General features: G+C 38.8%; 2 protein-coding genes, 1 long non-coding RNA gene and 1 pseudogene across 5 annotated transcripts in view; 1 reads left to right on the forward strand and 3 right to left on the reverse strand.

The window, feature by feature from the left end:
- Positions 1-4,101, reverse strand: part of LOC103006825 (olfactory receptor 7D4-like) — a 74,701-nt pseudogene extending 70,600 nt beyond the window's left edge.
- On the reverse strand, positions 14-18,459 carry LOC103007108 (zinc finger protein 426-like). The gene is made up of 6 exons (XM_028163230.2): positions 18,068-18,459; positions 5,475-5,558; positions 4,756-4,882; positions 4,069-4,152; positions 2,948-3,012; positions 14-2,469 (listed from the first exon to the last, which is right to left on the reverse strand). Exons 2-6 carry the CDS (start codon positions 5,502-5,504, stop codon positions 1,120-1,122), a joined length of 1,656 nt encoding a protein of 551 aa, XP_028019031.2. The 5' UTR covers positions 5,505-5,558; positions 18,068-18,459; the 3' UTR covers positions 14-1,119.
- A 15-nt stretch (positions 18,460-18,474) lies between these two features.
- LOC130707038 (uncharacterized) lies at positions 18,475-20,500 on the forward strand. The gene is made up of 4 exons (XR_009007045.1): positions 18,475-18,583; positions 19,219-19,329; positions 19,688-19,755; positions 20,394-20,500. It is a non-coding gene; the product is annotated as an uncharacterized LOC130707038 (long non-coding RNA).
- The window catches only part of LOC103001871 (zinc finger protein 177-like), a 33,646-nt gene continuing 29,760 nt past the window's right edge, over positions 20,252-24,137 (reverse strand). For 2 of the 3 annotated variants that reach the window (XM_057539690.1, XM_057539691.1), the window contains 4 exons: positions 23,970-24,096; positions 23,441-23,533; positions 22,734-22,925; positions 20,252-22,305 (listed from right to left, as the gene is read on the reverse strand). In XM_057539690.1, coding sequence (XP_057395673.1) covers positions 21,200-22,305; positions 22,734-22,925; positions 23,441-23,533; positions 23,970-24,096 — 1,518 coding nt within the window. In that variant the 3' untranslated portion in view covers positions 20,252-21,199. Of the gene's footprint in view, positions 22,310-22,733; positions 22,926-23,440; positions 23,534-23,969; positions 24,097-24,137 lie in introns of all 3 variants that reach the window. The other variant, XM_007169016.3, reaches the window with a different exon arrangement.

Genomic DNA, 24,137 nt, shown 5'->3' on the forward strand with positions numbered 1-24,137 from the left:
AAGGCCTGAGGTTGAATGTCCTCCACAGGTGTCGGGGTGTTGGTTCTCCCACAAAGCTCAGGAAATCAGGGTGTCTCACATTAGTAGATGAAATCTCACTTCCTCTCCACTCATCCCATGCTTGACCCTGACCCTGGAAGGATCAGGTGTGAGAGAGGACAAGGCCATCTTTACAAGATTTACAGAGATGTACTATATCCTCCACTTTGGCCATTGGGACTTGATGTAGATGGACTTGGTGAGCCTCATACATAGTCAAGCAGTTTCTGTCTTCACAATATAAGACCAGGTCCATCCAACAGGAAAAACCAGGGGGTCCAAAGAGGATTAAGTGTGAATCCTGTAGGCCCACTTTTGGCCAGGTTGTGACCTGGAAAATGTAGCAACTAGACTGGCCTGGCCTGATGATGAGGGGAAGACGTATCACTGCCCAGGAAAGGTCATGGCCAAATGACAAATGTTCAAAATAGATCTTTGGGACCACCTGGAACACTATCCTTTCTCAGAAACCCTAAGATTTCAGACTCAGGGTAGCATTTCCCATATTTACTACACTCCGTTTCTCTGGCCTGTGAATCACCCCATGTTTATTAAGCATGAGCAACAATCTAATGGAAAAATATGATGACTCAACAATATTTCTCACATTCCTAATATTCTTCTCCACAGTGAGATCACAAGTGATCATCAAAGTACTCAAGAGATGTATAGTTTTCCAGAAATCTTATATCAGTAGAGTTCCTCTGCATTGCAAGATCTCCCATATTTAGGGAATATATATTTCCCCTAGCAAACAGTAAAGTGCTTTCCATGTTTCTTAATAGTATGGCTTCACTGTGAGTCCTAACAGGCTGGGTTGTGAGATGGATGGCTTGCCCACATTCCTTATGCTTGAAGACCATCTCTCCAGTGTGCTCTTTTCACGTCAAGTGTATCAGGGCCACTGAGGGCTTTCCCACATACCTGACATCAGTTAGACAAAGTGATTTCTTCCAAGACAAACGAACTAAGAGAATTGAAGTCTTTCTCACATATTCTTCATTTACAGGATTTTGCTAGAGGATGAGTTTTTCCTGAGGAATTGAAATAACTGAAGGATTTCTCACATTGTTTACATCCTCAGGTTTCTTTCTCTCCACCATGAGTTTGGACATGTTTAGAAAGGTCTGATTTCCAAGTGAAGGCTCTCCCACATTTCTCACATTTGTAAGGTTTTATTCCAGAGTGAATTGTCTTGTGACGATGAAGGTATAAGGAATGTTTAAAGGATTTTCCACACTGATCACATAGAAAGGGCCTCTCTCCAATGTGAGATTTTCTATGGTCCCTAAACTGAGATCTGACAAAAAATTTTCCACAATCTTCACATAAAAACTTTCTAGCATGAGTTTTCATATGTTCAGTAAGTACAAAAGGCCTCATGAAGGCTTTACCACATTCCGTACATTTGTATGGTTTTGTTCCAGTGTGAATTCGATTGTGAATCTTAAGATATGAAGAACTTTTAAAGAACTTTCCACATTTTTCACATGGAAAAGGCCTCTCTTCACTATGAGATTTTGTATGTTCTTTAAGTCTATAGGAAGTAAGGAAGGCTTTCCCACACTCCCTACATTTATGCACTTTTATTTCACTATGATTTTGCATGTGATCATTAAGGAATAAGGGATAAAAATAGGATTTTCCACTTTCCTTATATATAAAGGGCCTCTCTCCAGTATGAGATTTTATATGGCTCCTAAGGTGATAAGCTCTAATGAAGGCTTTCCCACATTCCTTACATATAAAGGGCCTCTCTCCAGTATGAGATTTTATATGGCTCCTAAGGTGATCAGCTCTAATGAAGGCTTTCCCACATTCCTTACATATAAAGGACTTTTCTCCAGTATGAGATTTTATATGCCTCTTAAGTTCATAAGCTATAACAAAAGCTTTCCCACATTCCTTACATTTATAGGGTTTCTCTCCATTGTGGGTTCCCATGTGAATTTTAATGGATATATGATATTTGTAGACTTTCCCACACTCCTTACATTCATAACTTTTTTTTGTGGTGTGATTTCGTAGAGGTATACCACGCCTTGTGGAGTGAACAGAAGCTCTCCCATGTTCCTTCTGTTCACAGCGTTTTTCCCCATTCTGAGTTACTACTTGTGCCTGAAGAGAAGGCTGATTCACACAAGCTTCCTCACCATCACTGCATTCCAAGGCTTTCTCTCCCACACTGGTTTTCCCGTTCACAATATTTGGAGTCAGGATGATGGCTTTCCCACAGTGATTAAACATAAAATGCTTCGCAACCGTAGAGGTTTTCTTCTGCAGAGTAAGGAAGCCTTTTCCATATTCATTATGCTCGTAAGTGTTGCCTCCATTTTGAGTTCTCCTGCCTGTCCTAAAGCTCAAGTGTTCACTGAAGTCTTTCCTATATTGCTCACAATTACAGAGTTTCCATCCATTGTGGATTCTTGCCTGTGGATGGATAGATGAATGATGATGCAAAGATTGCTCAGACTCATTAATTGATCCTACTCATCTCAAACTTGAAACATCATTACAACAATGAAGATGACCACTTCTACTACATTCATACACCTCTGCCCTGTTGATTTATTTCAAGTTGAATGATGGAATCCTTCTGCCAGAATGATGTTCCATCTACTCCAACCTTCAAATAATCCTGTACAGCTTCATGGATTGTTGTAAAATCTCAAGTGTCCTGTTACATATGTGGAAATGAGGACTTATGGGAACTCTGAAGCAATAAGTATCAAGCTAGGTTTAGGATATCCCCAAATTCATCCTATTCAGAGTATCTCACCATAGACATTGCTCTCCCCTGGGTGACTGCCACCTATTGCAAACATCTATCACTTGTGCTCATGCTATAAATGAAATTCCCTTTCTTTTCTGAATGTGGAAAAAGAGAAATATGATGTTTTAAACTTACCAATGTTACTGTTTCCATCTCAACAGATGTTTCTCCCCCAAGATTATCCTGCTGAATTGCTGAGCCTTTCGTTTTAAGTTGCATTTCCCATAAAAAAAGAATAACAAATATAAGAGTTTGTAGAAAGAAACAGGAGGCTGAAGGAGTTAAAAATAATAATACTCGTTTGTATTGGCTTCCAAATTAAAGATGTTAAAAATATCAATACATACATACTAGATTTGAGGAGTTTGGCTATGCCAAATATTTAACAATGATAGGAATGCAGAGTCAAAATTCAGTACCTGATTAAAAACAATTCTATGAAAATTAAATATGATGCGGAAAAAAACCTGAATATTATCAGTGAAGGAAAAGAGGAATGTTTGGAAAAATAGCCTACATCAAAATGATAAAGTTAAAAAAAGAAACAGAACAAGCCATTTTGGATAAAGAAGATGTGGTACATATGTACAATAGCATATTACTCAGCTGTAAAAAAGAATGAAATAATGTCATTTGCAGTTACATGGATGGACCCAGAGATTATCATATTAAGTGAAGTAAGTCAGACAGAGAAAGACAAATATCATATGATATCACTCATATGTGGAATCTAATTTAAAAAAATGATACAAATGAACTCATTTACAAAACAGAAACAGACTTAAAGATATCAAAAACAAACTTATGGTTACCAAAGGGGAAATGTGGGAGGGAGGGATAAATCGGGAGCTTGGGATTAACATACACACACTACTATATATAAGATAGATAACAGCGACCTAATGTATAGCACAGGGAACTCTACTAAGTATTCTGTAATAACCTATATGAGAAAAGAATCTGAAAAAGAATATATATATATAAACTGAATCAGTTTGCTGTACACCTGAAACTAACATAACATTGTAAATCAACTATACTCCAATAAAATTATATTAAAAATAAAAGAACAAGCCATTTTATGAGCTCATAAGAAATTGTGAGTAAATGTGAAGTATGTACGTATGACAACTTGAATATATCCTGAAACATCAGAGACCAGTGACCTCAGCCTTCTGTGAGAAAGCACATCTTAACAAGTTTCCTCATCATTATTCCAAAGACACTGAAATTTTCATTGATCAGGAATCACTCACCTTGGAGGACTCCTCTTCTTTCCACTGTCCTCAAATCATCTTGTTCCAACCAAGAGATCAGAGTGGGTTTCAATGATTGATACCCTGTTTATGAGGAAAGATAAATTAATGAAAGAAGCTCCAGAAAAATAGAAGAAACTGTCCATTGAATCAGCTCCTATATGTCTAAAACTGTGGTAAAACTATTTCAGAAAAGATAAAACAGGAAATTCACCTCCTTCTGTTCTCCACAAAGACTGTTTCTCTCTGGTCCCTGAAGCCCACATTCAGATTGATATAAACAATTACAAAGCTTAAGACTTTTTTTGATACAGGAAACAAAGTAAGTGCAAAAAAAGATGTTCATTCACATGGAGAAACCAATATACCAATGAGTGTCAAACTTTGGTGTCCATGAGAACCAAGTCCAGTGTCTGTCACAACACAGATGACTGGGTCCCAATGCCGCAGTTTCATTCAGTAGGTGAAAGGTGGAGTCTGAGAATGCACATTTCTAAGAGCGATGGTGATAATGCTAGTCCTAGAAGCACATTTTTAGATGCCAACCGAATTAAAACCCATTCACGTGAAGAACAGTGTCTGTTAGTTTCCATTATATTCATATGTAACATCACCCATGCTGCAACACAGTAAGTGCATCACATATATCTGTTCCCTAAGAGGCTACAGGAATGATGGCAGCCTTACTTGCTGTGGTCAGGTTCTTGTAGTTCTCCAGCATCACATCTCTGTATAGGTTTCTCTGAAAGGGGTCCAGTAAAGTCCACTCTTCCTGGGTGAAGTCCACAGCTACATCAGCAAAGGTCACTGAGTCCTAAACCATCACACACATACTAGCTTCAGTAAAGTAAGCCCTCCACCAATGGTAAGGACTGGAGATGGGTGACCCATGATTCAAGGTCTCTCATCATCTCCCCCAGGACACACTGGTCCTAGGTTCTCTTCTATCTACACTCACTCATGATTGATATCCTTCAGCTACAGCTCTAATGGAACGTGTAATACATGAACTTATCTCAATAGAATGAGCCTTAAAGTGTTTTGTTTCTCTCCTGTAGCATAGTCCTAAGCCAACTGGAAGCACTTGTAAACGCTGATGAATGAATACATTCTTTGAGAAATGCACAGTCATCTTCCTTACTGTGTAAGAGCACCAAGCAAAACAAAAAATATGCAGTCACCATCATGAGAGGCAAGATTAGGAGGTCATTACTGAAATACTGAGATTATTCAGGGTAATGTGTCACCAGTATGAGCCTCCACTTAGGGAGGGAATTCATCAGGGACTGAGTCCTGCAGTGGCTTTATTTCTTTAAGAAGCTCTGGACACAGGTCTACCAAGACAGAATGTGTCCATCTGGTGGATACAGTAGCTCATTTTTTAGAAGGAGAGACTTTCTTCTTACCCGAGAACAACTTCTCAAACACTCAGCCATTATCCTTTCTGCCTCTATCTTTTCCTCAGGAAGCTGAAAGGGTCCTTAGAACACCTAGGAGAAAAGAAAGAAGGCATGAGTACCCAGAGATGATCATAATTCCCACAGTCACTGCCTGGAAGTCATTCAACTCTAGCTTGAAATTCCCAATTATCCTTGCACACTCAAGAAATCTCACATATATACACATCACTGCTGTGAAATGCCAGAGTAGTCCTGTCTCACCTGGAGCCAGAAAAGGGGATGGTGAGCCATGCTGCCCATCAAGAAAAGAGTAATGGGTTCATTTTACAGGGAAGGAACTTTAAGACCTGAGTAATGTGACTCTTCATTTGTCAAGGCAATAAAATACACAAATAAGATTATGCAGCAACTCTACCTAAATGCGTATACCAGAAAGCCAAGTTAGAGAACAGCATTATCTGGCTCCCTTCAGCAATTCCTAGATGAACCAGAAGCATGACTGCTCAGGCCCAGACCAAAGGACTGGCAGATCCTAAAGTCGAGTCTCTGAAAAAGGACATTAACAAGGACTTCTCATGGGACATATAGCTGTCATGTTGCAATGATGGTGAAATTTGCCTGAAAATTCCTTTCTTTGATGTCAAGATCATGTCAAGCAGCTTATGAATACAAATGGACAGGGACATCTCCATCTCCCTGGAGATCGGGTTACCTGGAGTCCTGCTTCATATCATTAATCAACAAATATTAGTTATCTCACACACAACATCATAAATTAGCTCTTTCTATGTAGATAACATAGTTACTAAAAGAGTATGCTCTACAACAAAAATATCAGTAACATCAATTATGATTCATTGAGGACATTATGTACCAGATATCTCATTAGGAGCTTACAGCTTACCTATATGTTTGGAACAACTTGAATATTGGAATCTACTCTTTCAACTGTAAATTATGTATGCTTTAAGCAGAAATTAAGTATATATGATAAAAATTTAGTGTCCAGTAAATTTTAAACCCTTCAAATGAAAAAAATGTAAAATATCTCAATTTTTAAATTGACTAAATGTTTAAGTAATATTTTAATATATATGGGATAAAATAAAATATGTTCATATAAATAATCTTCATTTTTGTTTATTGTGGGTACTGAAAATATTTTCATTATATACGTGATCTATACATTATATTTATATTGGAAAAGCACTGGTGTAGGCTCCTGCTGGGCTTACGAAGGGAAAAAATAAAACATTCTATTCGGTCAACATCCTTGAGCTTCTCTTGATGGATGTTGGAGATGATTGAAGCTCTAGGCCTCCTTTAGTTCTTATCACTGGATTATTCCTTTCTTTCAGTGACTTTGTGCTAGGCAATCAGTTGAGAGCAGTAACATATACAGAAAATATTCTAGGCATTAAATATCCACCATTCTTATTAGGGAAGATAGACAATAAACTAATAATTGATATATCAATTCATTAGTAACATGGGAAAACAATCAAGCAGGTTAAAAAAATAAAGGGTATCCTACACACACACGCACACACACACACACCCCACATATAGTCTGTTAGTTCCTGGGCCAGATAAAGAAAGAAAGGGGAAATCATTAGGTCTTCCACACTTGGTCCAAAAAGATTAGAAAAAAATTTATCAAACTTTTTACAAAAGAATTCAGAATACATAAACGTACTGGGAAGCCTCCATGGGTCTCCGTTTGGAAACACTCAAATCAAACAGGTCTGTACTCTCTCCTTGCCTTGGACAAGGAGCAAGGCCCTGTCATACTTAGCCCAACATTTGTCTATTTTATGAATCTTTTCAGACAACCACCTTTTCATATTATTTTTCAGTTCCTTTTTTATGGAACTGAAAAATTTGCTTTTATGTTTATTTACTTCTTCCACAGACTTTCTTCATGTTTCTTGTCTTTTAACATTCTGTATTTAAAAGTTAACTTCTTTTTGTTAAATATCAATAACCTTTAATATATCAAACACAGACCACCAGGCCAAATGCTGGTCTACAAAACGGTATACGAATGATGACAATGAAAGTTCCACAGTTTATTACCTATGAACCTATGAACCATATTCATCCTCACTGTCCCCACAGTCCTTATTCTTCAGTAGAGAAGACTAAAACCCATACATACATGAGGTCAAAAAAAATCATGTGTCTAGATTCCCTTGTAACTGTACTTACTACTAGGGGTCTCAAACCAGGAGTCCTTAGGCTGAGTAAGTTTAGTGAGGCGGTACCTGCTAAAATGTTTTATTTTTCTGTTTATTTTGTAGTTGGATATAATTAATGTCTAATCAAATACACAGATCTTAAGTATTTAATGGATGAATTTTGATAATTGCATATACTTGTATAATCACCAGCCTAAACAAGAAACAGAACATATTTATTTCCCTGGAAAGCCTTCTTGTCCCTTTCCATCCATTCCTTACTTCTTGCGCTCAGACAAGCACTTTCTGACTTCATTGTTACTAGATACATTATGCTATATATGTATATTAGGCAGTTAATACAACATTTTCAAATGTAGGTCCTAACTGATTTTTCGTGTACTGTTTAGTCAAACTATGGGCAAAATACATTAAAATCTCCCACTAGAATTTTGAAATTGTTTATTTCTTCTTCCACTTCTTTCAAGTAATGCTTTATATATTTGCAACAATATTATTGAGTGGATACACATTTGATTTTTTATATTTTTGGAGAAACAGATTTGTTTATCATGATCTCTGTATCTGTAGTAATGCTTCTTGACAACGTTGTCTGACATTAGGATCAGCTTTTTTGGGGAGAGTTTCTTTTTCTGGCATATCATTGGTAGCACTGTATCTGTTTTGGATGCCAGTGTCTGCCAATACAAAGAGTGGCACGGTGTCTGGCACACCAAAGGCACCCACTGACTGGTGACTGACAGAGTGGAGCTCCTTCACATCACTCTTCAAGTACACCTAGATTATACCTAAATAACTGTTCATAACACAACATATATCTGTTTTCAGAAATATATTTGATTACTCTAAGAATGTAAGGGTGGGAGGAACACCATCTTCTTTCAAGCACTCACACCAGCGTCGGCTTATCTGCACACCTGTCACTTGTTTCCCACAGCCTCCTTATATGGACACTTAGTACTCTAGGTCCTGCACTGGCAGTGGCACCCCAATTCCCTCTCCACATCTATATACCAGTCATGGCTTGCCTGCATTCCAGAGGGGAGCTTCCTCCTTGCCCAGTGACTGTTAACTAGTTCTGGCCCTGGCAACCTAGCAAATTTCCTCACATTCAATGGGTTGCCATGATACCTTCTCTAACAAGGTCTGAAATCAATCTTGGGGAGAGGGCCCCACTATAAGTTTGGCTTTCCTTAGGTACTCTCCATGAACTCTAGGATATATGACAGAATTCTCTTTACAACTTTATACTATACTTTTCCTGTTTAAATCAAAGTATGATTTCTGTCTCTTCATTTCATGCAGACTTATACACAATAGTGAAGATAGGTGATCCCTGGAGACAAAGTAGTAAAGATGACATTTTGGGATATGTTTGGTCAAACCTTTGGACTCAAGCATAGAGCTAAAAGCCTTGCCAATGGGAAAGACATTCACAGAATTACAACTGTCAAGCTATCACCTATGATGATTATGGTACAGCTCTTGCCTTGGGAGACTAGGTGAATGCTACACTTAACGGTACAACAATAACGGTGATTATAATGGTTGTGGTAAGAGATGGATTCTTTTGAGTGTAGTTGCCCAGACAATGACAAGCTCAGATCTGCTATCTCAAGTCAAAGTCTGAAACCAGAGATTCCATGACAGGTTAAAAACTCATTTCATGTGGTCACATGGGAAAGATATTGCTAAAAATCAAATGCAGAGTTCAAGTATTCAACCATACTTAAAAGTCAGTCTCACGTACTTTTTCATGTGAAAATGAGGCACTGATCAGGGAAGAATGAGACAGGAAACTTGAAATGGGGACATCTACGGGGACCCTGATGACACAATATTGAACCCCCAAGACACTCTGAGCCTCCCTTATCAGGGAAGTAGCTTGCTCTTAGGTTTCTGAAGATACTAGCCTTCCTCTGCTTGACAAATGTGTGATAATCTCACTTACAGCAGATGCCTTGGAAGGAATGCTCATTCTTGAGACCTACCACAATTACCTGCCATTGCCTCTGGACACACAACTAGTGCAAAATCCAAGGGGACAAGACAGTATGCCACATAAGGTAGGAGAAAACAGCTTACATACAAAATAAGCCCAACTCTGCAAATGTGTATCAAAAGAGTTTGGTGAACATGTAAACTCCTAGGAGTTCCTAAGGCATTAAGCTCAGGCAGTTCCAGTGAGTGCAAGTAAATTGTATGATAGGCTGCCAAGGCTCTTTCAACACCTGAGTACAGTTGCACTACCTCCTCTTCCTCAGTCCATGTCTATGGCTTCCTGTGGTATTCCTTACACCCAGCTGGCTGAGACAAAACCTGGTTTATAGATGGGTCTGCATAGTAAGCTAGTTACACCTGGAAGTTTAGAGCTGAAGCTCTATATCCTTACTGAAGGGATGACCCTGAAAGGCAGTAGTAATTAAAAATCTTCCCAGTGGCAGAAATTCAAGCAGTATATTTGGCTGTTGCTAGGTCTGGAGTGAAAAACAGCCATATGTATGGATACACATTGATTCACAAACAGTTGTCAATCATTTGACTGTAGAGTCAAAGATGTGAATGGAACAAGATTGGAAGGTTGATGACAAGAAAAGTAGTCTGGGAAAAGGTATATGAAAGGATGTCTCTGAATGCACATAGACTGTAAAGTTATTTGTGCCCTATATGAATGTCCACCAAGAGCAATCCACTATAAATAAGACTCTTAATAATCAGGTGGACAAAATGATGCAGTCCATAGATGTCAATTACTTTTCCCAGCCAAAACAGTGTTTCCTCAATGGGTCCATGAACCAAATGGCCATGCTAATGGGGATGAAGCCTATCTGTGGGCTCAACAATATGGACTTCCCTTTTCCATGGATGACCCAACTAACACTACAGTTGTGTGCCTGGGAATGAACATTTGGGTCACTCCACCAGGTACATAACCCAGACCAGGTGAGGGTCTCATTGAGGGCAAGGGAAATGTGAAACTGATTGTTGAAGAAGTAACCCATGGATGTCAACCACAACCTCAAGACCAATTAGAGAAACAAGAACCGTAGTAGTTTTGCACATTTTCTCTTTGCTTATTATATGCATGCATTTATTTAATACATATGTTTATTTATATAAACTAACGATTCATTTCTAGCTCTTCCCCATTTTAATTTTATACATAAGGTGTTAGAGGTTAACATTACCATTTAGTCTTTAGGAAACTATATCTGGAAGTCTGTGAACAAATGTGACGAATTCAGTTTTCTTCACTATGTCTTAATCATTCAAGCACTGACTATAATATATCCTCTAGTAAATCAACAGATGAAGGAATAACTTCATCAAGTAAAATTCTCTCAATTTTACCTTCTATAAAACTCTCAAATCATTTCATTTATTTCCTTTTCCATAATAATAATCCAATTGTAATTTACCACCATCGTGTTTTAAAGCTTATTTATCATAAGCTTCTAGGTTGACTCCATGCATTCACTCTCACACTTTCTGAAGACCATTCTCAAACTAGGAGTTGTAAGTAGATTCAAATTACTCCTTTGATTAAAATATTTCCTAAGTTTCCCATGGCCTTAGAATATAATTCAGAGTAAGTAATTACCTTGGCCCTGTCCCCCACTCTCCAATATACCTCCCAACACTCTCTGGTTCTGCTCTGCTTCAGACAACCCACTTTCTTCACCTTAGGAAATACACTGAATTCGCAACTTCTCTGGAATTTTGCTCATGAAGTTCCTTCATCTGAAATGTTCTCATTCATTCTACACCTCCTCACCTTAGCTAAACAACCTGATTAGCTAAGTCATATCCATGCTTTCATTCTCAACTTAAATATCAACACCTCCCAATATATCTTCTCCCCTCATATTAAGCCATTATTATGTCCAGATAACAAACTTGCCAACAATCACTTAAAATGTCTTCCTAAATAAACTGTAAACCCCATAGAAGCAATACTATCCTTATTTTGATCTCCATTGTTTCCTTATTTCTCGAAGACAGCCTAGCTCATTAGGTGGACTGTCAGAATTGCCAATCCCCACACAAATGTTACAGCATAGATATGCACAAATTGAAGTAAAACAAACAAAAAACTACAACACAAAATGAAATAGGAATCATATAAAATGTCTGTGCACAATACAAATCAAAACACTGTACTTCTGAAAACGTATTTGAGTACTCTTAGGAAGAAAGTGGACTGGATATCGACTTTTTTTTTTTCCCCCTCATCTCGCAGCTTGTGGGATCTTGGTTTCCTTGACCAGGGATTGAACCCAGGCCCCCAGCAGTGGAAGCATGGAGTCCTAACCGCTGGACCACCATGGAATTCCCTGGATATCATTTTTGAAAACAAGTGCCTTGAAGTCAAAACTAAAATGTGTTCCTTATGTTTCTCCAGAATAATTTTAATCCTATTTTAATGTTGATTTGGAAACTACCAAATGGCACAAGATTTATGGAAGGGACTTATATACCCAGAAAAATTAACCGTGTTTTGGCCCTTTGACCTAGAAACCCAACCTTAAAATCTAGTCCTGAAGATACACCTCTACAAACGTGAAACAACATACACAGAGGATCACTGTTAGTAGTGCTAAATCACAGATGCCAGAATAATTGGTAAAGGTTCTTAGAAAACAAGATATTCTGAGTGTCAAAATATTACCCTACATATTACTTTCTTATTCAAGAAGAAAAGTAGTTTACCTTTAAAATACAGGTCTCGGGCTTCCCTGGTGGCGCAGTGGTTGAGAGTCTGCCTGCCAATGCAGGGGACACGAGTTCGAGCCCTGGTCTGGGAAGATCCCACATGCCGCGGAGCAAGTGGGCCCATGAGCCACAACTACTGAGCCTGCGCGTCTGGAGCCTGTGCTCCGCAACAAGAGAGGCCGCGATAGTGAGAGGCGTGCGCACGGCGATGAGGAGTGGCCCCCGCTTGCCGCAACTAGAGAAAGCCCTCGCACAGAAACGAAGACCCAACGCAGCCATAAATAAATAAATAAATAAATAAATAAATAAATAAATTTTAAAAATAAAATAAAATAAAATAAAATACAGGTCTCTGGTGATCATTACCTTAAGTAATCAAATGTAGCATCACTAACAGAAGAATGATATAAATCTAGGTCTTCCTGATGAAATACAACTTAAGATATACAACATCATCTATGATATATTTTGTAAATGATCTTTTGAAGCCTGCAGACCAAAAAGTAAGTGACAAACTATGACTCACAGGCCTTTTTTTGTGAATAAAGTTTTATGGAGAAACAGCCATATACACTTGTTTACTGAGATCTATGGCTACTTCCCCACAACAAAAGTAGAATGGACTAATTCGAGACCTTGTGGCCTGGAAAGCATAAAGTACTTCCTATCTGTCCCTTTTCTTTTCTTTTTTTGTTTTTTGGTCACGCCCTGCAGCATGTGGGATCTTAGTTCCCCCACCAGGGATCGAACCTGTGCCCCTTGCATTGGAAGTGCAAGTCTTAACCACTGGACCACCGGGAAAGTCCCCTGTCCCTTTTCAGACAAAGTGTGTGCTAGCTGTTGTTCTGGATCCAATTACCAGTTGATAGAAATACAAGAAACAGAATAAACATTTAAACACACCATGAAAATAAAATCAGAAATATCAATATGTTCAAATAAACAAGCTAACTTTACACATCAAGAAAGTAGAAAAGGAAGGACAAACAAAGCCCAAAGGTAGTAGAAGGAAGGAAATAATAAAGATCAGAATGGAACTCAAAGAAATAGAGAATAAAAATAAAATAGAAAACACCAATAAAACTGAGAGGTTTGAAAAGATAAACAAAATAAGACAAACCTTTAGCTAACTCACCAAGAAAAAGAAAGAGGACTCAAAATTAAATATGAAAAAGATACTACAACTGATACCACAGAAATACAAAGGATCATAAGAGATTGCTATGAACAACTGTACACCAAAAAACTGGACAACCTAAGAAATGGATAAATTCCTAGAAACATACAACCTACCAAGAGTGAATCAGGAAGAGACAGAAAATCTGAACAGACTGATTGCATGTAAGGAGATTAATCAGTAGTAAAACACCTCCCAACAAACCAAAGTCCAGGATCATAAGGCTTCACTGGTGAATTCCATCAAACATTTAAAGAGGAATGAATATCAATCCTTCTCAAAATCTTCCAAAAAAACAGGAAGGAGGGAGTACTTCCAAATATAAGACCAGTGTTATCCTTATACTATAACCAGACAAGAACACTACAAGAAAAGAAAATTACAGGCCACTATCCCTGAAGAACACAGATTCAAAAATCCTCAACAAAATATTAGCAAACCCAAATCAATAATACATTAAGAGGATCATACACCATGATGAAGTGGGATATATCCAGAGATGTGGGATGGTTCCATATCTGCAAATCAATCAATATGATACACATTAACAGAATGAAGGACAAAAATTGGGGACTTCCCTGGTGGCGCAGTGGTTAAGAATCCGCCTTCCAATGCAGGGGACATGGGTTCGATCCCTGGTCGGGGAACTAGATCTCACATGCATGCCGCAACTAAGAGTTCACATGCCACAACTAAGGAGCCCGCCGGCCACAACTAAGGAGCACACATGCCACAACTAAGGAGCCAGTGAGCCGCAACTAAGAAGCACACGTGCAGCAACTAAGGAGCACATGTGCTGCAACTAAGGAGCCTGCCTGCTGCAACAAAGACCTGGTACAACCAAAAAAAAAAAATTAAAAAGTTAAAAAGAAAAGTTAAAAAAGGGACAAAAATCATATCATAATCTCAACAGAGGCAGAAAAAAGCATTTGACAAAATTTAATATCCATTCATGATTAAAAACTCAACAAAGCAGGTACGGAGGGAATGCTGCTCCATAATAAGGACATATATCACAAGTCCACAGCTAACATCATATTCAACAGTGAAAAGCTGAAAGCTTCTCCTCTAAAGTCAGGAAAAAGACAGGGATACTCATTCTCACCACTTTTATTCAACATAGCATTGGAAGTCCAGCCAGAGCGATTAGGCAAGAAAAAGAAAGAAAAGGCATCTAAATTAGAAAGGAAGAAGTAAAAGTGTCACTCTTTGCAGATGACATGATATTATATATAGAAAACCCAAAAGGCTCCACCAAAATCTGTTAGAACTAATAAATGAATTCAGTAAAGTTGTAGTATGCGAAATCAATATACAAAAATCAACTGCGTGGCAGGGGGATAAATTAGGAGTTTGGGATCAACATATACACAGTACTATATATAAAATAGATAATCAACAAGGACCTACTGTAGAGCACAGGGAACTCTACTGAATAGGTAATAACTTATATGAGAAAAGAATCTAAAAGAAGAGGGGATATATGTATATGTATAACTGATTCACTTTGCTGTACACCTGAAACTAACACAACATTGTAAATCAACTAGACTCCAATATAAATTAAAAACTAAATTAAATTGAAAAAAACAAGAAATTATGCTAATAAACGAAGCAAGAACTTATAAAAAATATCAATTGGGTTTCTATACACTAGTAACAAACTACTAGAAAGAGAAATTAAGAAAACAATCCCATTTACAATTGCATCAGAAAGAGTAAAATACCTAGGAATAAATTTAACCAAGGACGTGAAAGACCTGTACACTGAAAGGTATGAGACGTAGACGAAAGAAATGGAGAAGACAGAAATAAAAGCAAAGATATTCTGTGGCTCATGGATTGGAAGAATTTTTGTTAAAATGTCCCCTGTACCAAAGCAATATAAAGATTCAATGCAATTCTTACCAAAACTCCAATGGCGTTTTTCACAGAAATAGAACACACAATCCTAAAATGTGTATGGAACCACAAAAGGCTCTGAATAGCCAAAGTGATCTTGAGAAAAAAGAACAAAGCTAAGGCATCATGCTGCCCAATTTAAACTGTATTACAAAGCTATAGTAATCAAAACAGTATGGCACTGGCACAGAAACAGACACAGAGATCAATGGAACAGAACACAGAGTCCAGAAATTCAAAACCACACAAATACAATTAATTTATGACAAAAAAGCCAAGAATATATGATGGAAAAGGGACGGTCTCTTCAACATGTAATGTTGGGAAAACTGGACAGCCACATGCAAAAGAATGAAACTGGACTACTCTCTTACACCATACACAAAAATTAACTCAAAATGGATTAAAAACTTGAATGTAAGACCTAAAACCATAAAACTCCTAGAACAGAACATAAGCAGTAAGCCCGTTGGCATTGGTCTTGGAGATGGTTTTTTGTATTTGATAACAAAAGCAAAAATAGCAAAAGCAAAAACAAAGGCACCAAAAGCAAAAATAAACAAGTGGGACTATGTGAAAGTAAAAAACTTACTGCACGGCAAAGGAAACCATCAACAAAATGAAAAGATAATCTACAGAATGGGAGAAAATTTTTGCAAATCATGTATCTGCTAAGGGGTTAATATCCAAAATATATGAACTCATACAACTCAACAGGAAAAAACAAATAATGCAATTTAAAAATGGCAGAGGATCTGAATAGATGTTTTTTCAAAGACGAGACATAGATGGCCAAAAGGTATGTGAAAAGGTGCTCAACGTTACTATTAAGGGAAATGCAAATCAATGCAACGAGACAACACATCTCTCAGAATGGTTATTATCAAAAAGACAACAAATAACAAGTGTTCGTGAGGATGTGGAGAAAAGGGAACCCTTGTGCACTGCTGGTTGGAATGTAAATTGGGGCTGCCACTAGGGAAAACAGTATGGAGGTTCCTGAAAAAATAAAAATAGAACTATGATATGATACAGCAATTTCACTTCTGGGTATTTATGTGAAGGAAACAAGACACTAACTCAAAAAATATATGTACCTCCATGTTCAATGCAATGTTATTTACAATAGCCAAGACATGGAAGCAACCTAAGTGTCAATCTATGAATAAAGAAAGAAAACATAGTGTGTTTGCATGCACACACACACATATACATACCCAACACACACACACACAATGGGATAAAAAAAGAAGGAAATCTTGCTGTTTGCAACAACATGGATGGACCTTGAGGTCGCTATGCTAAATGAAGTCAGACAGAGAAAGACAAATACCATATGATCATATGACCTCACTTATATGTAGAACCTTAAAAAAACAAACTAGAATGCATGGATAGACAGATCTACGGTTGCCAGAGGAGGTGAGAGTGGGATGGGATAAATGGGTAAAGGTGGTCAAAAGGTACTGACTTCTAGTTATAAAATAAATAAGCCCTGAGTACATGCAATATACAATATGGTGACTATGGGTAATGATATTGTATTGTATATTTGAAAGTTGCTTAGAGAGTAGCTCTTCAAAGTTCTCATCACACACACACACACAAATCTGTAACTATGGATGGCGATGGATGTTAACTAGACTTAATTCGGAATAGATATACAAACATTGAATCATTATGTTGTACACTTGCAACTAATATATGTCAATTATATCTCAACTTTAAAAAACTTCAAAACGTGTGACTTTTTAAAACGTGTTACTTTTCAAAAAATCAATATAATCGAGAAATAACAGCCAACGCTCTAGGTTAAAGGAGACTAAAAGACACAAAAAAATTGCCGTATATAAACCCTGATTGCATCTCAGATCCAAAGACACTCAGAAGTGTATTTCAGAACAATGTGGATGATTTTAGTTTTCACAGAGTAGATAGAAGGTGACACTATTACTTTAAATTTTCTTGGGGTAAATAATAGTACTGTGGTTTAATTAGCACAATGTCCTTATCTTTAGGAGATGCATTACCAAGTATTTAAAGGTCAAGTATTAATACATGGCTGCAATTTATTTTCAGCTTACTCCCTCGAATAGCTCACCAAAAAAATGTATTTATCTAGAGAAAGAGAGCAAACATGCAAAATGTCCAAAATGGGTGACTCTACTTCAACGGACATTAATTGTACCGAAGCTTCACATTTTATTTAGGTTTACGACTTTTCAAACGAAAAATGTGGGGAAACAGTACTTACACCAAACATCCTGTTAATCATAAGTCCAATTATCCTAGATACAGGGCAAAAAATCCTCCATCCGTTTTTCTTGGAATCCCATGTTTTGAAGTTTTGTGGGGAGGTACAGGTTTAGGAAGTTCAGATGAAGAGATAAGGGGGCATCCTTGCTTCTCTTTTGTAGAAAGAGCTGTGGCCTATATAAACTTACATTTCTATACAAAAAACGCACCCCATAGACATCCATGAAAGTACATTTCTACCTGAATGTAATGCGCCAAGAATAAAGAACGCGCAAAGATAACGCCAAATTCTCAGACGAAACTTCTTTTTTTGCATAGAAAAGGAAACGGAGGCCCTTTCCCCCACTCCTCACCGGTATGTGCCGGAATCGCCGCGTGCGTGAGGACTCGAGGACACGGGGCTGGAGTCAACGGACCCTAAAGGCGAAAATTCTTTACCTCTCGAAGAAAAATCACGAAGGCTGCTTTGGAGGCTTTTGAAGAGGGGAGCACAGGATGAAACCTAAACGACCCCATGGAAGCGCCCTTACGATATTTCGCCGGAGCGGCCTCTGGACCTGGCCGTTCCGGGAGGCCCCGAGGCCGCGGCGGAAGTGAGCAGCGTAGGCCTCTCTAAGCAGACCCCAGGGTGGCCCGGGACAAACTCGTTCTAATTCCTCCTTCCAACTGTCTCCCTCTCCTACGCGCCGGCCTACCGGACGCCGGCTTGAGCCGGACCATGACCAACCGGAAACGGCTCAAGAAGCACCCGGCCAGCAGCGGAAGAGACTGCGGCGAACGAAGTTCGCCACTTCCGCTTCCGGCTCGGGAGGGGTTGGAAGAGGCGGGGTTTCCGCGATGGCGCCGTCGGCCACGTTCGATCCCTTCAGGTGGAGAAATTCTAGTTTTCTCTGGCGTGGGTACAGATGGGTTCCGGGTGGGCTAGGTGCGGGGGCTGGGGACTGAATGAGCCCCAAAGACAAGGTCGAGGCTGGAACCAGTCCTTAGGCGGGGCTGCTGGTGGGGGGCGCGGCCTGTTTCTGAGGCTGGGTTGGAGGTGGGATACGTCTTGTGCGTATTTAGATCGCTGAATACTGGCGCCTGAAGGGCGTGGCTGCGGGCAGGGACCCACCCCAAGCAAGCACATGAAAAGGTCTTCTACATGCCTCTCCCCTCGTTCCTAGAGCCCTAACAGTGATTTTCCCATATCGATAATCCTGCCAATCCATGAAGTAGTCTGTGTCCTCCGGTCGATTCCACAAGGCAGGACACAGTGCTAAACTCTAATGCTGTCCCCTGCATCTGGGGGGTTTTCATTGTTGTTAAATCAGTAAGCAATCGAAGACAGCATTACGTTTGCTAGACCTCAAAACTACTTGGCACGTAAGATTTAAAGTTTCCCCTTTCTTCTGGTAGGGGGTGGGGGGATTGCTTGTAGCCTCGTAAAGCCCCAGCCTTTATACTTATTTTTTTTCTTTTGGTCTCTTGTGTTTCCCTGTTTTTTCTTTATTTCTTTTTTCTTTAGATATTTACCTGCTAAGCTCCTGGTGGTCCCGAGTGACCCCTGCTGTGAGCAGTGGCCTCCCTTTCTAGACTGTCCCGATCAACCTGAGAGGGACTAGAGTCTATATCCAAGGTGGGGGAATCCTTATATTGTAACAATTTGGTTTTCAGGAGGATGCTCTTACATGTTGATAGGCAGTGGCACTCAAGAGAGCCCAAGCACACTGACCAGGAGATTTACAAACTGATTTGAGTTGAGAAACCTTCTGAGGTTTCTTGGGAGCAAGAACAAAATGTTCCTTCCCCTTTTCCTTTTTCATTAAACACTGAGCCATCAGTCTCTATGGATGAGATCCCTCATATCCCACTAGGCTGGGGAATAAATCACTACAGAAGCAAAGCAAGGAGCAACAGAGAGATAGGTGAGGGCTGCTGGTGTCTTTGGTGGGGACAGCCACTGGGGAACTCCTGATCTCTTTGTCTCCCACAAGGGATGTCATGGAGGATATCTCTCTTGGTGTTGCAAGGAACATCATAATTAACATGGTGATGAAGAAAGGTAAGTTGTTTCTGGTTGTCCTTAAAAATTGGTAGGCATTAAATGTTATCCACTAGGTCAATAGCTCACATTTATATCAAGTGAATTAATGAACATCATTATTAGGGGGAAAAGGATAAACACTATATAAGAATGAAAGGACAATTTACCAGAAACATACAAAATGACTACATTTTTATGCATCCAGTTATACTGCCTCAAAATAAAAGATAGAATTTAAAAAACAATCTGACTACCCACAGTCATACTGGGGCATTTTAACATACCTCTCTCAATAAAGGGGAGATCATGAGATAAGGTTTGTAATGATACAGATTTTAAAAACACAATAAGATTTATCCATCTGATATACTGAAAATCTGTTATACCCAACAAATTATAGAATACACATTGTTTTCAACTATACTTGAAGGGATTCTTAAAACTTGACCATATGAGATGTATCAGTTGAGACTGAAATCCACTGGAACAGACTCTTCCCACAAGAATGGTTTAAACCAGTTAGTTTATTTTTTTCATGTTACAAGAAGTCCAGAAATAAGCAACCCATAGTTGCTTATACATAGCTAAATAATATCTTATGTCCTTATTATATAATCAGTAGTGTATGATTGTCATCCTATTGGTCTATTCTCTAGGAAAAAAGAAGAGATAAGACAAAGGGCAAATGGTAAAGTGAAAACGCCAGATGCGATGCTCCCATCTCCATGGAATTCTTTAGAACCCACAAGCAGTGACCTCTGCCTCCTTTCTCATTGGCCAGGACTGTGGGCTCATGGCCACTCACAGCTGCAAGGAAAGCTGGGAGATGAATCCTTACGAACTGTCCACACTGCTAATTTGAACACAGTTGTAGTTTTGTTACTTGAAAGAAGGAGGGGAGGAATGGATATTGGGACAGCAACTTCTTGTGTCTCACACATTAGGCCATGTAGCAAGTCTCTAATAATTTTCTGTTTGAATCTATGTCTTATAGGATCTGTATCACGAAGACCATGCATTCTGTGCATAATGCAATTAATTTAGAAATCTATAACTAAAAGATAACTAAAATTTGCACAGAGTCTGCACATTAAAATATATATTTCTAAATAACCTATAGTTTGGTCCAAGACATCTTGATGAGAAATGGACAATATTTAGTACTTAATTACAATAAAAACATTATATATCAAAACTTTTGTGATGTAGATCAAGGGGAATTTAGAGTGCTGTATAATCTTTAATACTCATCAGTTAATGAGTTGTCACACTTTAAAGATTAAACACTCACTGATAAAAACAATCACAGAACCATAACATTTATAAGGTTGGTCCCAGTACAACATGACTTAAGAGTTGTGCCTGAAGGCTTTCTAAACTGGTCACAATAGGGTTTCTCTCCAGAGTGAGTTCTAAAATGAGTGAGATGTGAAGGACCCTTTAAGGCTAGCCTGTAGTCATTTCATTCATATAGTTTCTGCCCAGTATGTATTCGTTTGTGCATTATAAGGTTAGTGCTGGTGCTGAATGCTTTTCCACACTGAATACATTTATAGGGCTTCTCTCCTGTGTGAGTTCTCATATGTACCCTTAGGCAAGAGGAATTCCTAAAGGCCTTCCCACATTCTTTACACTCATAGGTTTTCTCTCCAGTGTGAGTTCTCTTGTGCACAATAAGATAAGAGCCTGTGCTGAAGGATTTTCCACATTGATTACACTCATAAGGTTTCTCTCCAGTGTGAGATCGTGTATGTTTTTTAAGGGATGACTGATCAATAAAGGCTTTCCCACAGTCACTGCATTCATAGGGTTTCTCTCCAGTGTGGGTTCTCATATGTTTCTGAAGGGATGAAGGAACAGTGAAAGCCTTGCCACATTCCTTACAGTCGTAGGGTTTCTCTCCAGTGTGAGTTCTTTTGTGCACATTAAGATGAGAGCTCTGGCTGAAGGATTTTCCGCAATGATTACACTCGTAAGGTTTCTCTCCAGTGTGTGATCTCACATGTTTCTTAAGGGAAGACTGAAAAACAAAGGCTTTCCCACAATTGCTACATTCATAACGTTTCTCTCCAGTGTGAGGTCTCACACATATCTGAAGGGACAAGGGGCCAGTGAAAACTTTCCCATGTTCATTACATTTTGAGCTTTCCTCCACAATACACATTTTTTTGTGGAAACTAAGGGAAGATCTTTTTCCATAGTCACTGCATTCACAGAGTTTCTCTCCAGTAGGTATTTGTTCATGTACTGAAAAGGAAGAGTGTAAGTTGAAGGACATAAGATGTTGATTACACTCAGAAGATTTCTCTCCTGTGAGAGTTAAGTGTTTCCTAAGGGATGACTCTTGATTGAAAATTTTTCCACAACCATTAAATTCAATAATTTTCTCTCCAGTGTGAGTACTCACATGACTCCTAAGAGTTGAGGGATGGCCAAAGTCTTGCCCATATTCTTTATATTTGTAGCATTTCTCTCTCTTGCAATATCTTGGACAAATAAGGTGACAGTTCTTTCTGAAGAATTTTCCACAATGATTAAATTCCATTGGTTTCTCATCAGGGTGAGTTGCTGCCTACAGAATAAGGAATAAGTGGTGACTAAAGGCTTTCTCACTTTCATCACAGAGGAACTCACTCCCATGTGGATTCTGCCATATATATGAAGCATATTATTATGACTAACATTTTTACCATTTTCAGGGTGTGTGTATACCTTTTACGCTATTCTTTCAAGTTGAAATAGCTGAATACTCTTCCCAAGGCCCCATGGTATTCATTCCCATCAAAGGGCATCCTAAATATAGTTTTTCTAGTCATGTGTGAAGAATGAATGAATTATTTATTAAGTACTTAATAACTGAATCACATTTAAGTAAATGTTTACTTTTTGATATTCTCTGCAAGGCAGCAAGTGTTGAGGTAGGTTTGGAGATTTCTCCAATTTTATGGGATTCATAAAGGCTTTCCTGAAGCAGCTTTCTGATGAGTGAATTCCACTTGCCTCAAGTGTCTCCCCTTGTTTGGGTGCTGCTGCTGTTTTAATTCCTTGAAATTCACAGAGTTCTCCCATTCTAAAAAAGCAGGAATCATTTCCAGTGAATCTCACCATTTTTATGCCACTGGAAGTTTTCTCCCCAGGAACATTCTGCGTAAGAATTGCGTCTTTTGACTTAAGTTGAGTATCCCGGTCTGAAAGTGAATGGGGAAATTTTTTATAATTATTGGGAGAAAAAGTAGGGATGAAAGAAAAAAGGAGGCAGGCACCCTATGGATTTGTTTTCAAATAATAACACTAAATATAGGAGGAAAATGTGAAAGAGAAGATGCAACCAGTGACCAGAGAAATTAATTTAGGAACTTGGCTCTGGAAAAAGATGCCAATGATAGGGACAAGCAATGGAAATGAGAGGTATTTTACTAAGGATTCTGGAGGCTTGAGACAATAAGAGAAGGTATTATCTGGAAAGCAAGTGGGGAGAACTGAACAAGAAGTATTCAAGGAAATGTGAAATTGAAAGAGTAATTAAAATAGTTTTTTCTTTGAGACCAAATGGAAGTATGAATGAATGGAGAGATGGTGAAAGAAGAAAAGCTCATGTAATGGCCTCTGCCTTCTTTCCCACAATGACTGACATTCCCAACTGTATCACCCCTCACAGGCTGTGGCTATTCCATACAATGACCCCTTTCTGCCTGGGGCTCACCTCTATATGCACCTTGGAGAATTCCTCTCTGCTCTGGCCTCAGCTCTTCCTGCTCCACCTCAGTGATCAGACTGTGTTTGCAGAGATGATACCCTGCTCATGGGGAAAGACACATGATGTGGGGAGACTGTGAAGGAAACAAGAAATCTTTCCACAAAATTGATTCCAATACTTTGGTTTTAAAGGATTCTGAAGATAGGCAAGTACAGCTTTAGGAGCAGCAAAACAATCAGATTATATAACTATTTCACAGGGCCCCAAAACACACACGCACACTCCTTGTCCCACACGACCTGACCCTTGAATTCCAAGCCCAAGATCTGCAAATTACCTAAATTTTCTAAGGATCAAGAAAATACAATCAGTGCATTTTCATGGGAAGCCACAAGACTGCCCCACAAGGGCAGGAACCATCCATTCTGTGTTTACCATGTACTGCCATTCTTTTCACAGTTTCTGGAACAGATATGTGATGAAGAACTATTACGTGTATGAACAAATGAATATGAAGGAATGAGGTCAACTTTACCCACTGAGGCCAGGTTCCTAAAGTTCTCCAGCATCACGTCTCTGTACAGGATTTTCTGAGCAGGGTCCAGCAGTGCCCACTCCTCCTGTGAAAAATCCACTGCCACTTCCTCGAAGGTCACTGAGTCCTAAAACATCACACGTACACAGGTTCAGCCAAGGACCATCT

This window comes from Balaenoptera acutorostrata, chromosome 2 (assembly GCF_949987535.1).
Source record: "Balaenoptera acutorostrata chromosome 2, mBalAcu1.1, whole genome shotgun sequence".
Taxonomy (NCBI): Eukaryota; Metazoa; Chordata; class Mammalia; order Artiodactyla; family Balaenopteridae; genus Balaenoptera; species Balaenoptera acutorostrata.